We start from the raw sequence: 16622 nt of genomic DNA, 5'->3' as shown, positions 1-16622 counted from the left end.
GGTTCAGAAGGTCACGAGCTGTCATAGCCAATGAAGATGACGCTTAATCAGCTGAAATGATGACCCAGCTATTTCTGGGAAGGTCAAGATGGTTTGGCTAATGGCCATAATTGACACTAATAATATAAGCATCTTAATTTTCAAGCTAATACAGATGTCCCACTTTATTTGTAACAAGGTGACACGGGGAACATTTCCACGGCACTTAAATGTGTGAAACGAAATGGAAAGAAAACGTAGGCAGACCCAAAGTAATGTCAACACCTAAAGCATTTATTTGGATATCTTTAAACTTTTTACATATGATACATTCCAAATTTTACAAGTTGTCCACAGATATTAAAGTTATAGCCAATTTATTAAACAGATATGATTTTCCCTGATATGGAAAGCATGTTATATAAACATTTCTACAATAAACATAATACATGCGGAACAAATCATAAAAACTAAGATGATTCATTAGGTAGGGAAGACAATTAGCTTAATGATGCACACATTAGAAGATAAAGGGGGTATGTGTGTTGCTATTTCATAGAAGTTCATCTTCTCTCAGATTCCCCGACATTTTCAGAGAATGAAATCCAGGGACACCCTCTGCTAACAATGGATTTCTATGAAGTCATTTCTGAAAGCCAGAGTATTGCTATGATTTGGTAGAAATGTTTATAATCCATTTACAGAGGGAGAAACCTAGTCCTATTTTAAAATTTAAGCTTGGTGAACATATGGAGAAAAGCCAAAAGAAGCTGGGCTTAAAAGCTAAAGGAATGGGCATGTGACAAAGGCCAAAATAAACATTAAAATCATAATGCCATTAACAGCCCCAGGTCTTATGAACGGAAGGAAGGCCAGAAAAAGGAGTAGAGTACCGGGTTCTAATTTGGATTTTCTTCCTGTTGGTCCTCCTCTCAGCTGGTGAGCCAGTCCTGAGCAAGAAGGTCATCTTTTCAGAGGAGGGGGTCCTGTCACACACTACCTTTGAGAAGCAGCAGTGAATGTGGCTTCTGCATTCCCACTTACTTTAGCCTAAAGTCTGGATTTCTGACCTTCCTCCCGGGTTTACTGCAGTGTATGCAAAGCTGAGTGGAAGAGACCTTTTAGATGCAGTTCAAAAACACAGAGTGAAAGGGTTACTCACATTGGCTAAAAAAAATCCAAGAGCTTCTTCTTATTCATTTGTCCCTTAGCCCCACCTTAGAGAGGCTCAGAATTTATTCCTCCACTAAATCTGCAATCACTCTGTGTGTGTATTCAAGCTCTCAGCACACACATATCAAACAAGAGTGGCTGTGTGGTATGTAACAGTTAAAAGCTATTTTACTAAGCGGCTATCATTCTAGGAAGGCACCTCTTAGTAAGAACAATAATGTTTAAAAATAATAAAAAGCCTGGGCACACAGGCTGTCCCAGGAATGTACTAAGTGAGCCAGCAGGTAAACAGCCATTCATCTAGTCCAGGAAATGCTAGAAGGGGTAGGAGAACCTCAAAATACCGAGTTCTCATTTTTTCTGCTAGTGTTTGGTATTAGATGCATACAATCTCTCAGTTTAGTCTTAGAAATGGGAATATACTGTTTGAAAAATTAGGATACTCTAAGTTTTCAAAAAGCCCTTTAAAATGGGTTTTTTCCCTCAAAGCCAAAAGTCTTGCAAAAAAATAAAAAATAAAAATAAAAAAATAAAAATCCAACTTCTATAGCCCTGAAAACCACCAGCATATGAAGCAACCAGGCTCTCCCCCTCATCCCACAGGCTCCTCCTGCACATGTGCCCCAACCTGCTCACAGCCAATGAAGACTAGGGATAGCCGCTTTCACAATCCACTGCTTTGCTCTTAGAGGTAGGGTCCTGCCAGCAGAGGGAACAGCAACCCAGTCCCAGTGTTGAGAGTCACTGAAAGGGATCAGGAAGTGTGACCCCCAACAGACCACAGAGACTGTTTCCTGCTGCTGTCGAATCAGCATTAGGCCTGGAGTTCCTTGTGATCAGTAACGTAACATGGCTCAGACTACTGGGAACGGTCAAACATAGTCAGACGCCCACAAAGGGGCTGTGCTCAGCCTGGGAAGAGAAGCTCCTCGCTGGATCCTAAAACTCAAGCAGTTACATTTGAGGGGCACAGCAAATGGTGCAAGAAAATCCACTGATGGAAGATGATTTTCATGAGTCCCTGGAGCCAGAAACTATGAAAACAAAACTGAGAAGAAAAGCTTAAATAGAGAATTTATTTCCAAATTCGGCAGAATTTATTTCCTATTCTCTTTCTTGAAAAGCCAACTGGGTTACAAAAATCCAGGTTTATGTTTTTGGTAGTGAAGTAACTATAAATGTTGCCAGTCAATGCCAACCAGTGTCTGATTTGCTTCCTGTGCATGTCCAATTTCCTCCGTGATACTGTGCTGGTGCCAAAGCTTCTGAATCTTCTTAAATCGCTCTTTGCACAAATGTAAAGGATTTCCCCGTCTAGAAGGAAGACGCATGTCACTCAGGATGCATTCTGTTTATTCATCTATTATACCCCAACCTTTCCTGATTTAGGAACAGTTACAAGTTACTGGTTTAAGATCCTCTGCAAAATTCCTGTTCGGCACGAGACTGTGGCTATTAACACATTAGCTCTGAAGGCTGGCTAGGAGCAGCTGAAAGGAGTAAGTGCTGAAAAGAAGAGGAAAATGTACACAAGCTACACTTACTCAGACTGGGGTGAGGGAAGAGAGGGTAAGGTTGAGCAGGAAGGTCTGGGTGGAGAGGTTAAAACTACCCATTCATTGTTCACTTCGTTGGTAAAATGTAAGAAAGAAGGGAGGAGGCAGGGGAGAGGATGCAAGGAAAATTGCAGGGGTAAAAATGTTCCCCAGAGTGCTGTCTTTCAGCCACAAAGTAGAAGCAAAAGCAGCCAAATGTGAATAACTTCCGGGTCTAATTTAATTAAAAAAAAGGGGGGGTTTGGTAAGTTCACGCTGGTAGACTTTCCTCTTGATTCAGAGCACATCAATCCTCCTACTCTCTAACCAGGGCTCTTCCTCCTAAGAGCCCACAACTCCTCAGGGCAATGGGAGAACCATTAGCAGGTGGCATATGCCTGTAACCTTGCAGCCGAGCTCCTGGGGCAGCCCCCTACTGATCTTGCCTTGGTTTCCAGGTCTTCTTTTTCTGTTCCCCAAGGCTTCTATCTAGGTTAAAACTTTCACCTCCTCTGGGCAAAGAGAGGGTCTAAAAGAAGTTAATAATGCTTGAGGGAACTGCTGTTACCTTTTTCTCATGATATAACAGAAGCAGCCAGAGTAGAAGTGATTAAGCCTCAAATACTGTTGTATTGCTCTATATGTTCTAAATCTTTGTCCCCAGACTCTTAAGTTAATAAGATAAGCACATCTCTCTCTCTTTTTTTAAAGTAGGCTCCATGCCCAATGTGGGGCTTGAACTCACGATCCTGAGATCAAAAGCTGCATACTCCAGTGACTGAGCCAGTCAGGCGCCCCAAGCACATCTCTTATCAATTAAGATTTGCTCTTTTACATCATCTGAACAGCACTGGGTCTCCTCATACAAAGCAACACAAATCACAACAGACTATCCCTGCAGTGTTCTGATGCTGTGGATGCCACGTGGCAATTTCAATGGTTCTCTGGAGTGATAAATGGAAAAAAAATTGCACTCTCTCCAATTCCTTTCCCTTATCTGTCCTGATGGCCCTCATGACTTTTTTTTTTTTAAGATTTTTAAAAAAAATTTTTATTTATTTGACAGACAGAGAGAGAAGACAGCAAGAGAGGGAACACAAGCAGGGGGAGTGGGAGAAGCAGGCTTCCCGCTAAGTAGGGAGCCCAATGTGGGGCTCGATCCCAGAAGGCAGATGCTTAACAACTGAGCCACCCAGGCGCCCCCCTCATGACATTTAAAAAAATATTTTATTTATTTGAGAGAGGAGAGGGAGAGAGGGAGAGAGAGAGGGAGAGAGAGAGAGTACAAACAGGCAGAGGGGCAGAGGGACAAGCAAGACTCCCCGCTGAGCGGGGCTCGATCACAGGGCCCTGAGATCATGACCTGAGCAGAGGTCAGATGCTTAACCAACTATACAACACAGGCGCCCCTACTCATGACATCCTGAGGGCTGGGAAAGAGAATGCCCAATGAGGCAGTCAGGGTGCCCTTCTTGGAAGAGTCCATCTCTGCCAGAACAGAAGGTCTACAGCCCCCAGGCTAGTTAGCAGGTAGGCCTCACTCACAGGCTGATCACATTCACTGTGTATTGAAAGCTCTGAAGGCCCAGGGTCAGCCAACCCAGCCCCCCCAGGATGGGCCCTTACCTGAGTCCTTGGTCAGTCTCCCCATAGTCATCAAGGTAAGGAGGAGAATAAAAACAGCCTTTGGTTTTGCCAGCTAAAAACAGCACCTGACATTCCCGCACTCTGTAGAGAGACCATTTATACATTATAGATTAGTAACCAATGTTTGGGTTCAGTTCCTAATGGACTGAAGCTTATAAAAAAATAAACACCAGTGTTAGAAGAAACAGCATTTATAGCAGAGACACTTCAAGTATCAACACATCTGCCCAAGTTTTAAAAATAACTAAAATGATTGAATTGTAACCAATAATGATTGCATTGTACATCAATATAGTGAGGAAGAGGAACATTCTGGATTAGGAATCAATGGCTCATGTAATACTAGCATTTAAAAAATTATGAAGTGTGAGATAGTTAAGTTTTTTTTTTTAAGATTTATTCATTTGAGAGAGACAGAGACAGAGAAGCAGGGGGAGAGGCAGAGGGAAAGAGAGAAGCAGACTCCCTGCTGAGCCGGGAGCCCGACGTGGGGTTTGATCCCAGAACCAGAGATCATGACCTGAACCGAAGGCAGAGACTTAACCATCTGAGCTATCGAGGAACCCTGATAGTTAACTCCTAAACATAAAATAGTTACCGATATTTCATCCATTATTATGAGGAAGCTGTTCATTTTAAAAAAATGCACAAAAACAACCTGAATTAGGTTGATTTGAAACACAAAGCAACACTGTACATGACTGAAAGGGTTTTGAAATATGTGAGACAAGAGAAACTGCTTTATTTCTCCTAAGGCCTATTTAAAAATGTGTCTCCTGACCCCTTTGAGAAGTTTGCCTGACCTTTTCTGGGTATTAATAATTTGGTTCATTTATTGAGAACATGTTATATACAAGAAAATTGTCAGGCACAGGGGACTAAGGTACCTAGGATACAGACCTAATTTATGCCTCAGGGGAGCTCAAACTCATGTCACTTCTCTCCTTCAAACCCTGAACTGAGTTCTATCTCACTCAGAGATGTGACCAGAACATAGCAGGCCCCAGGACACCCCCCTTGTGCACACCACTCCAGTGACACGAGCCTCACTGCTGTTTCCTGAACATTTTACAATTTTACAATTGGCTGTATCCTGCCTACAGTGTTCTCCCCACTTCTTTCAGTGTTTATTCAAAAGTCATCTTCTTGGTTCCCTAATTAAAATCCAACTCCCCATCTGCCATCTCATACTCCTCTCCCTGCTTTATTTTTTCTCCTCTGGGTGTATCACTTTCTAAATTCTTATCAGCCTTGTTTATTTTTTATCTCCCACACTAGAAAATGAGCTCCACAAAGGTAGAGATTTTTGTCTGTTTTGTTGACTACTGTATTCTCAAAGCCCAGTACACAGCAGTCACTATTAAGTATTTGTGGTATGTTGTCCAATATATATACAACCATAGTTGACCCTAGAACACGGCAGTTAGAGGTGCTGACCCATCTCCCCCACCACCCCTGTGCTGTTGAGTATCTGCATATAACTTCTGACTTCCCCAAAACTTAACTACTAATAGCTCACTGTTGACTGGAAGCTTTACCAATAACAGACAATTGATCACCACACATTTCACATGTTTTATGTATTATGTACTGTATTCTTATAATAAAGCAAGCTAGAGAAAACTGTTAAGGAACTCAAAAGGAAGAGAAAATAAATTTGCAGTACTATACTGTATTTACTGAAAAAAATCTACGTATGAGTGGACTTGCATATAGTTCCAAACTGTGTTATTCAAGGGTCAACGGTATACACATCAGCCAGTGATATGTACGGATCCCAAACCGTTAAGGATACAACAAAAGAAGTAATTTTGACTGGATCTGGGCAGAAAATCAAGGACAACTGGAAGTTTCACATTAGAATGAGGCACAAAGAAAGCAGAACTGAATTGTCATGGAGGTGGGAAGGATGACAATGGAAGAAGCAGCAAAGAGACAGCATGAGCCAGATATGAGATGTGAGGAGAAAAGGGTCCCCTGTTCCTTGAATGAATAAAAGGAGAACAGCAGTCTCAAATTTCTTTGCAACATAGTAGTTTCTTGTGCTATCCCTCAACATGCATATACAATGGCAGATGCAAAGTAAAAAGCTCTGGTCAGGGCCTTACCTGAGGAAGATGCCCACCCCAGAACCACAGGAGTAGGTGTGAGCTGTGCAGGCTCCCACGTCTTCCCCTTCCAGTTCAGTCTGACAGCAGTAGCTCTGTGAGCACAGCAGAGTTCCACACACAAGGCACAGAGTGGGGGCTCTGCTCTTATCACCACCTGATTTGGGGCACCTCCATGGGACAAAAAAATGCTCAAGTCATTGCTCTAAAAAGAGCTGACGGTGGTGAGCCACCCTGGAAAAAATTCTGCAACATCACGTAGAGTTGAAGATGCTTAGATCCTACGGCCCAGACAAATTTACTTCTAGAATTGGGAACATCTCACACAAACACCATACTGGAAATATTCAATCAACAACTGGAGAAAAGGTAAATTAAAATCAATAGGAGAAAAAAAGTAAATTCTGCTCTCATGTGGTGAAATACTACACAAGGTGAAAACTGATGAATTAACAGTTATGTATGATGAATGTATAAAAAAAACCCTGACAAACAATGCTGAATGCAAGAAACTGTAGAATATATAGAGTGCCATTTTAAAGCTTAAAACAGGCAAAATATGCTGCTTGGGAATAAAACATTTGTTGCTAACGTGTAAATGCAGAGAAAGTTTGATAGTTTGTGTAAAGCAGAGGGCTTCTGCAGGGGGAGGAGGAGGGCGCATCAGAGAAGAGGTACACAAGGCAGCTTCAATTGCCTCGTTAAGGTTCCAGTTTTTACACTACTGACTATTCTTACGCAGTTTCTATGTCAAACATTTACAAATATTACTAAGGGCTCTTATTAAACTGCAAATGGTTATTTAGATAACCTGTAATGAATCAAATTTGTCACTTGTCAGCCTGTTTCCTGTACCTTATTCTGAAGCATGCTGGAATGGTGCTGTTACAAGACGGGCAGTGAAAAACACTATCGAAGTTATAATTCCCCCCACCCAAACAAAATGGAACAAAAACAACGTCCCTTCAATTCTGTATAGAGCAGTGAGTGCTTCCAGTGGTAAGAAATGCTCAACACTTGAATGTCAGAACTTACGAGAAATTAGATGCTTGATTAATGAGGCTGCTGTAATCCTCTGGAAGGTCTATTAATTTGTTGGATTCTCTTGGATAGCTAAAACAAAACAAAACAAAACAAACCAACAAACAAAAAACCACATAGAAAACCAGTTAGAAGTCATATTATAAAAATGACTGGTAACTCTTAGTTAAAACAAAGGAAGACTGAATCTGAGTGACTGGGTATTATCACAGTGGTAAAAGAAGCCATAATAAGAGATTAAAAAGGCACTCTCTCTCTTTTTTTTTTTTAAGATGCATTATCTTTATTATTTAAAAATTTTTTTAGGTAAGCTCTATGCCCAACATGGGGCTTAAACTCACAACCCCAAGATCAAGAGTCCCATGTTCTCCCACTGAGCCAGCCAGGCGCCCTTAAAAAGGTACTCTTAAATAACACAGGGCCCTAGGGCTTACATTTTCACTTGAAAAGCTCAGAATACATTATCAAGACAGTAGACAGTACTTAGTATCTGTCCCATTTAAGTGAAAATCTGGTAGCTCTGGGAAGAAGGGAGAGATTCCTCCCTGGGCTTCTATGGAAAACAGTGCATTAATGGAAAGTCCACCCACGCCAACTCAGGATAAGACAGAAAAGATACACTTACTAAGGGTGAAATGAGTTGGGAGGAGAGAAGGCAGTAGAAGAACAGATAGATTTTCTTTAATTAGAGACACCAGGCCATGTTGATTCTGTGACAAGTTAATTCATATAAAATGTAGATCCAAATTCAACTGGTACGTGAGGATCTGTTCTCAGTGCTCACACATGCCCACCGTGAGCTGTGTGATGTGGCCTGCCCCTACTTTCCCTGAGGCAGGGACACACAGCCAAGGGGGAGTGACTAAGACAGATCTTTTTTTTTTTTAAAGATAGAGAGGGAGTGGGAAAGAGAATCCTAAGCAGGCTACAACGCCCAGCATGTGAGTCCAACCCGGGGGCTCAATCTCACCACCCTGAGATCATGACCTGAGCTGAAATCAAGAGTAAGACACTTAACTGACTGAGCGACCCAGGTGAGAAACAGGATTTGGTAGGCAAGTCCTGGGTTTTGTTTTTTAAGATTTTTTTTTTTTTTAGAGATTTTATTTATTTATTTGACAGAGAGAGAACACAAGTAGGCAGAGAAGGCAGAGGGAGAAGCAGGCTTCCCACTGAGCAAGGAGCCTGATGCGGGGCTCGATCCCAGGACCCTGGGATCATGACCTGACCCGAAGGCAGACGCTTAACGACTGAGCCACCCAGGCGCCCTTAAGATTTTTTTTATCTTTAAGTAATCTCTATACCTAATGAGGGGCCCAAACTCACAACACCAAGATTAAGAGTCACATGTTCTAGTGACTGAGCCAGTCAGGCACCCCTAGGCCTGAGTATTTTTTAAAAGTTTCCAAAATTATTCTGATGTAGACCTCAAGTATAGAACTACTGTTCCACATGAGTTCTCCGACTGCAGAGTTGAACCATATGAAACTGGTGATATTCAACCACTTCTGACTTAAATTAACTGGAATTTCATATGGTTCAACTTAATACAATTAGGGTGCTATCATTTCTAGATTTGGGACAGGATGTGTATAAAATCAAATAAATAGAACAGATAATCTCCTCTAGCCTTCTGAGTTTTATGGATGATGTATTTAGTAGAACCAAGGAGAGATTTAACAAATGAAACACATCTGTTATCACCAGGATAGCATACTTTCCTATGGAATCAGAATAGAGCTAATGTCAAAAAGAAGAAGAAAAAAAAAGGCCATGATTTGATAATCACTGAAACTGAGTAACAGGAACGTGGAGCCTTATATGATTCTTCATACTTTTGGATAGTTTAAATTTTTCCATAATAAAAGGAAAAAAGCAGAGCTAAGAAAAATCTGGTAAAGAACCTACATTTTTAAAAAGCAAACTTTCCAAAATAAAATAATTTTGTTATTTGTCTCCTCTGCCAAGAATAATGTACATATATACTTATATTCATAATGCTTATTTTTTAGAAACTCTCATCGTTAGACTAAGAGAAAAGTATGAAGGCAAGATGTTCCTCCTCTTGGAATCACTGAATGCCTGGGAAGTCAATTTTAAAGGAATGGCACACTTACATCCTACTTCTTCCCTACCCTCCGCCCAACCAAATCTTTGATAATCTTTAACTTACCTTATAGCATCTCTTTCACCTTCTAGATATCTTTTAACTTCAATGTTATGACACCAACTTCAATGTAAATGGAGAAAAAAAAACCAACAAAACTTAACTTTTGAAGGGTTAGAATAGAATTTTTTCCTCTCTATTTCTCTATCCAGTAAGAGAAAAACAAATCTTCTTGGCTTAATATATTTATAACATCAAAAGGAGGAAGACATATTTTGCTACAATTTTTAAATCAGAAGAATATGACCTGTGATTTCCTAAAAGCATACACTATTATCCCACTAATTTGGACACTCTGGAAAAGCCAGTAGGAATTAATGACAAGATCTTACTATTTAGAGCTAGAATACTCATTATAAAAAAATTTTTTTGTTTTTTTAAGTTTTTTTTTATTTGACAGAGAGAGACAGAGAGAGAGGTGAACACAAGCAGGGGGAGCAGGAGAGGGAGAAGCAGGCTTCCTGCCGAGCAGGAAGCCCAATGGCGGGGCTCGACCCCGGGACCCTGGGATCATGACCTGAGCCAAAGGCAGGCACTCAACCACCTGAGCCACCCAGGCGTCCCCCATTTAACCATTTTTAAGTGTATAGTTCTGTGGCATTAAGTACATTCACACTGTTAGGCAACCCTCCCTCCTATCCATCTCCAGAACTTTTTCAACTTACCCAAATGAAATTCTGTACTCGTTAAACACTAACCCATTCCTCACTTCCCCCAGCCTCTGACAATCATTCTATTTTCTGTCTCTATGAATTTGACTAGATACCTCATGTAAACGGAAACATATAATATTTATTCTTTTGTGACTGGCTTCTTTCACTTAGCATGTTTTCAAGCTTCATCCATGTTGTAGCAGGGGTCAGAACTTCCTTCCTTTTCAAGGCTGAATAGTATGTCATTGTATGTATACACTACATATTGTTTATCTACTCATCTGTTGTTGGGACAATTAGGTTGCTCCACCTTTTGGCTATTATGACTAATGCTGCTATGAACATGGTTGTACAAGTATCTATTTGAGTCCCTGATTTCAATTCTTCTGCAATATATACCTAGAAGTTGAATTGCTGGATCTTATGATAATTCTATGTTTAAGTTTTTGAAGAACTGCCATACTATTTTCCAGAGCAACTACCCTATTTTCTGTTCCTACCAGAATGCACAAGGATTTCAATATCTTGACATCCTCACCAACATATGTTATTATTGTCTGTCTTTTGATTACAGCCATCCTAATAGGTATGAAGTAGTATCTCACCGTGGTTCTTATTTGTGTTTTCTTAACGACTAGTGATGTGAGCATGTTTTCACGTGCTTATTGGTCACTGGGTATCTTCTTTGGAGAAGTCCTTTGTTCCTTTTTAAACGGATGGTTGCTTTTTTGTTGAGATGTAAGAATTCTGGCCATATATTCATACATTCTGAATATTAATCCCTTATCAGATACATGATTTGCAATTATTTCCCCCCATTCTGTGGGCAAAAGAGCCAAGTTTTAATCTTAACTCACACTAACTTGACATGACTGACAAATAACTTTCTCTAGACTTCAATTTTCTCAAATATAAAGTGACGGTATTGGACTAGATAACCCTTAAGGTTTTTCAGTTCCAAAAATTTACAGAACAGAGTCCTTAACAAGTAAGTTAATACGAGGAAATAAACATTCCTACCACTACATTCCTTCCAAGCAAATCTGCTTATGCTATTCACTAGCTTGGCAAAAACCTTGCCACAAAGGTAAATTCTTAACTAAGAAGGTCTAATCCTTATAGGATGAATTACACAGATTGAATTCTGCCAGGCTCACTATCTAAAAATTACATAATATGTGACAAACCTAAGTTTGTTTCCACAGAACTATTCAATATAATGGAAGAAAAGAGTATAATCATTACCTTTCAATCAGTAATTTTGTTATCTCATTATTTTCTTGAAAAAGGCAAATGAGGTTGTTTGGCAGGGAAAGGTAGTTACACAAATGTTCAAAATGGCTTGTTCCAGAAACTGCAAACGGAGAAGAGAAGAGTGATGCATGTAACAGCTAAGAGTACATCCTGTAGGAGAGGAAGTAATAGCAGAACTTTTAAAAGCATGATGAAAGAGTTTGGATTTACTAGATATGTAACTTTTTTTTTTTTTAAAGATTTTATTTATTTATTTGACAGAGAGAGACACAGAGAGAGGGAACACAAGCAGTGGGAGTGGGAGAGGGAGAAGCAGGCTCCCCGCAGAGCAGGGAGCCCGACACAGGGATCTATCCCAGGACCTGGGATCATGACCTGAGGTGAAGGCAGACGCTTAATGACTGAGCCACCCAGGCGCCCCGATATGTAATTTGTAGGAAGTTCACAAAAGAGCATGTGGAAGGGGTCCACAGAAAATGGCACAACTGAGAGCAGAACCAGGCAGCTCCCACACCAAACTGGTCACAATTGCTTTGTGTCTCAGTTTTACCATTTGAAAAATGGTGTACCAGCCCAATCTACTTCACTGGGGCTATGTGTGAACAAATAAATGACAAAAATAACATATGGGTGCTCTGGAAAAGGATAAAGCAGTACAGAAATAGATGATTTTATCATGAAAGATGGATTTAAGCACTACCCTTACTCATCACTGCAAATGATTAGGAAGTCTAGACTATTAGCTGAATGAAGGTGCCAGTCAACAGACTGAGAGGGCAATCTCACCTGTGGGCACCCGTTGCCCTGTGCCAGTCACTATGGGGTACAGAGACAGTAAACTTTAAGTCTGCCTTGATACTACACTTTTATGAAATGAATTGAAACAGAACATAGAAAATAACTGTTAAATAGCAAACGAATTCCTACATTAAAATCATATATGCAATTATTGGTATTCTGAACATTAATGCCACACATTTCAAGTTAACTGACATTGTGAGTTTTCACCTTTTATTATCTGAAGAACCTAGTTTATGAATAACATATAACTGATCATTCTAACTCTTAAAGTAAACCTAGTATGTTTTTGTACATAAAAGCAGTACATTTCCTGAGAGCCAAATAAAATCAGACATATATACATAAATATGCATTTTTATTCTGTAATTGTGTACATCACCACAGTCAATTAGCTATGTTCTAAGTTTTCTTTTTTTTGGGGGGGGGTGTGTGCCCAAGTTGGGGGCGGAGGGACAGAGAGAGAGGGAGAGAATCTTAAGCTGGCTCCACACCCAGCATGAAGCCCGACACAGGGTTTGATCTCATGACACTGAGATCATGACCTAAGTCAAAATGCAAAGTTGGATGCTTAACCGACTGAGCCAACCAGGTGCCCCCTAAGCTTTCATTTTTGCAAGTCACTTTAATTATAAACTGCTGGAGTGAAAGACTACATACATTTCCTACATTTTGAAAGAAATCAGAAATTACCTTGAATTTCAGGTGGGGAGGGAACTCCATTTAAATAGTGAAAAAACAAAGCAGAACACTTCAGGAAAGGCATGATTCCATTTCTGACATTCCTCCACAGATGCCAGCCAGATGGCGTTTCTTTCAAGGAACTAAAAAGAGAAAAATGATAATTGGAAAACCTAATGAGGAAAGGTCATTCTAGGTATAGCACAGCGTGAAAACAGGGACAACTGCTATTTGGAATTAGTGGCACGAGGCTTAAAAGGAGTGGGTGGCACCATTATGGGATGTCAGGCATAAATGGTGCTACAGCCATCAATGCTGTTATTAAAATATATAAAAGTAATATAGCTATATAAAGAGAAAATTTGGAAAATAAAAAACTCCCACTATTCTAGAAATTTTTATCAGCACTACTATTCTAGCTATTTCTATTTCACACTTATCTATGTCTTACATAGTTATAGTTCTAACATATGAAATATAAAATTGTTTTTCAGAACATCATAAAATATAATTTTTATCAGAATTGTAATTTCTGGAATACATCAATCACAATTCAGCAAATTATTCCCCTGTAAGTAAACACTGCGACTGCTTTAAATTCTTTGCTAATATAAACAATATCACAGGGTACATCTTTATGCCAATAGGTTTTTCTATATGTTGAATTATTTTATTAGCATGCATTGTCAGAAATGGGATAACTCAAAGAATAAACATTATGGTTTTTGACATACACTGTTAAAAAAACAAGTGAAACTGCTGTACCAAATCCAAATGACTCCAACAATATGTGAATTCTAATAATTTCCTTGCACTCCATCCATCCAGTCCTGGATATTACCTTAAAAATATATTATGCTGACTTAATTTGCATTTTAAAATTCCTAGTGAGACAACATATATTTTAGAATAGTACTTTTCAAAGTAAGTTCCATATTTTCACTAGTCCATGACAAATCCTCTGAGCAAAATAAAGGCTCCATGGCCAAATACACATGGGAAGCTCCATATATTACTCCTTTCTCAGAGATTTCCAATCATGTTAGTATATTAAAATTAAAGGAGTCCTGCAGATCACTCCCTTATCTTCTCTTTTAAACATGTCAACAGGCAGCAATTTCCCTTTTTCAACAAAAGAATTCCTTTCTCATACTATCACCCACTAATATTCGGGGAACTGTGATGATGTAAAGATTATGATCTCACCTTCCTGTATACTGCTGAAGTGTTTTATACAAAGCAAGAACTGCTAATTCTTCTTCACCAGCAGGATTTTCTTGATCCATGCCATTCTCTTCTGAAAGATGTGGAAATATTAGTACCCCATATTTGCTTATGGATGACCACATCATTTAAGTGCTCAAATAGATTCCTATATTTGCACATATCTGAAAATATCCCCACAAAATACAAAGAACTTTAACCCCCAGCTGTGAGCACAGTGTCAATCTCCATCATAACAAGAAGCCAGCAGGCTTTGAGAAAATCAGCTAAATATACATACATTCTATGGTACTCAACTATTACTGAACTTATGAAATAAAAAATAAGTAAAAACATTCACATTGCTAGGGGATTTTACTAGAAGAAATTGGTTTCAAAACTTTCCACATGAGGATAAACAGAAAAAAAAAGTGGCCTAATTATAATTTATGCATTATTCTTGTCTAGGCCCCTCTTCCTCTTTTTTTTTTTTTAAGATTTTATTTATTAGAGAGAGAGAGAGAGCACAAGCAGGGGGAATGGTAGGCAGAGGGAGAAACAGACTCCCCTCTGAGCAAGAAGCCTGATGTAGGGCTGGATCCCAGGACCCTGGGATCATGACCTGAGCCAAAGGCAGACGCTGAACCAACTGAGCCACCCAGGTGTCCCATCTCTTACTTTTTTTTTTTAAAACAGAAAACTCAAGTACTTCGCCCTTCAAAAAGCTAAAAAAAAAAAAGGAGTTACCTGTACATGAGGTAAGTAAGATCTGTACGATATGTGCCATAGTAACCAGATGGAAAACGTGAAGGTCTCCAGTGCCAAGGCTGATCCCAGAAAAATCATGACACTGCAACGCAGGGAAAGCGAGCACCAAGCCCACCTAGATACCAAATGCCAAGGGTCAGACAGGTCACCTTTCCTTCCACAGCTGAAGACATTTCCAGTTTCTTAACATGATCCCCTTCTGAGCTCAGCCTCTCCCCTTCAGAAATCTTTGTTCTTAAAGGGCACATGCTAGAAATTCCACAGGGATTGGCTTAGTGAAATGACTTGTGGCCTAATAAGAGTCTGCATAAGTACTATCATTTCCTATGTCCAGTGATTCCTCAATACATCTTATTGTTAGTAATAATAAAGATAACACTTGAAATCTTCCTAGGGAGTGAGCAGTGGAAAAAAAAAAAACCATGGATTCTGGACACACAAAAATCTAGATATGAATCCCAGTTCCTTTTATGGGCTTTTTAGACAAGTTAACACCTTTGAGCCTCAGTTTTCTTGCTGGTAAACTAGACCTAATTTTATATATATATATATATATATATATATATATATATATATAATGTTTTTCATACCTCAGAGTAGTAAGGATATAAGGGCTAACTGAGAATGGATGTGAAAGCAGTCAGGTGCACAATAAATGCTAGCTTGCCTGTGAGCCTCCTGCTGCCTATCCAGTGGGGCTAGTGGTGGTGGTCTTTACACGAGTCCCAGAATCAGTAACAATGGCTAACATTTACTAGGGACATGGTGCTCTAAGCTCTTTACACCGCTTGTTCCACTGAATTCTGACACAATCATATAGGATAGGGACTAACCAACTTAAAGGTTCAGAACCCGATGCCCAAAGAGGTTAAGGGGACAGCACGTGGGATTGCTATGTGTGATGGTGCCCTCACTGTCCCGTGTAAGGGGACCCAGCTGATGTGGGGCTGAAGGTTAGCCACCCACTGCCTGGCCAGTGCTGTGTCCTGGCACTAGAATGCACCTGCTCAGAAGACCACTTTTCCTTAAATCACAGAAAAGGGCTGTCTGTTGCTAAGTAATGTGACCATAGGGTTTATCTGTCCCAAAGCACTGTATGGGTCAGCAGCAGCCCTTATATTACTAGTGTTATTTCTATTTCTTTATGGGTAAAAAATGTAAAGAGGCTAAATTACTGACCTCAGTCACAAAGTAAAATAAGAGAGGTCAAGCCTCTCAACTATATTCCTTAACATTTTCTTTTTTGAGGCTCCTGGGAAAAGAATTATACTCAAAAGTATTAAGAATAGATGACAACTCCTCCTGTTTGCCTTTACACTCACCAAGTCTAAGATAGCTATTAGATATAGATATAGTAAGATAAAAAGAATTTCAAACACAAATCACAAGATACTCACCAACAAATGAAACATGTCAATATCTAATATGCATGGAAGGTCTCCATGGTTGTCATCTGGCACCAATGCTAAATAGTTAAAGAAAAATGCATTAGCACATCTCATATGCCAACATAAATATTAAATTATTTTAAAAATGCATATACCCTAGTTTAAATGTATTTTTCTGCAAGATACATGCTAATTTTTAAGCTAGAACCTGCACATAAACAGTATTA

General features: G+C 39.6%; 1 protein-coding gene across 7 annotated transcripts in view; it reads right to left on the bottom strand.

Moving 5' to 3' along the window:
* Positions 1–252: 252 nt before the first annotated feature.
* Positions 253–16622, bottom strand: part of UBR2 (ubiquitin protein ligase E3 component n-recognin 2) — a 119730-nt gene continuing 103360 nt past the window's right edge. For 4 of the 7 annotated variants that reach the window (XM_025890495.2, XM_025890497.2, XM_025890494.2 and 1 more), the window contains 10 exons: positions 16405–16472; positions 14987–15122; positions 14243–14333; positions 13049–13179; positions 11549–11657; positions 9657–9713; positions 7478–7555; positions 6443–6613; positions 4314–4415; positions 253–2466 (listed from right to left, as the gene is read on the bottom strand). In XM_025890495.2, coding sequence (XP_025746280.1) covers positions 2325–2466; positions 4314–4415; positions 6443–6613; positions 7478–7555; positions 9657–9713; positions 11549–11657; positions 13049–13179; positions 14243–14333; positions 14987–15122; positions 16405–16472 — 1085 coding nt within the window. In that variant the 3' untranslated portion in view covers positions 253–2324. The other 3 variants (XM_073904983.1, XM_073904984.1, XR_012381908.1) reach the window with 3 other exon arrangements.

This window comes from Callorhinus ursinus, unplaced genomic scaffold, assembly GCF_003265705.2.
Source record: "Callorhinus ursinus isolate GAN/ISIS: 27379988/994484 unplaced genomic scaffold, GSC_fseal_2.0 scaffold22, whole genome shotgun sequence".
Taxonomy (NCBI): domain Eukaryota; kingdom Metazoa; phylum Chordata; class Mammalia; order Carnivora; family Otariidae; genus Callorhinus; species Callorhinus ursinus.
The sequence above is the reverse complement of the archived record's forward strand: the minus strand, read 5'-3'. Positions and strand labels throughout refer to the sequence as shown.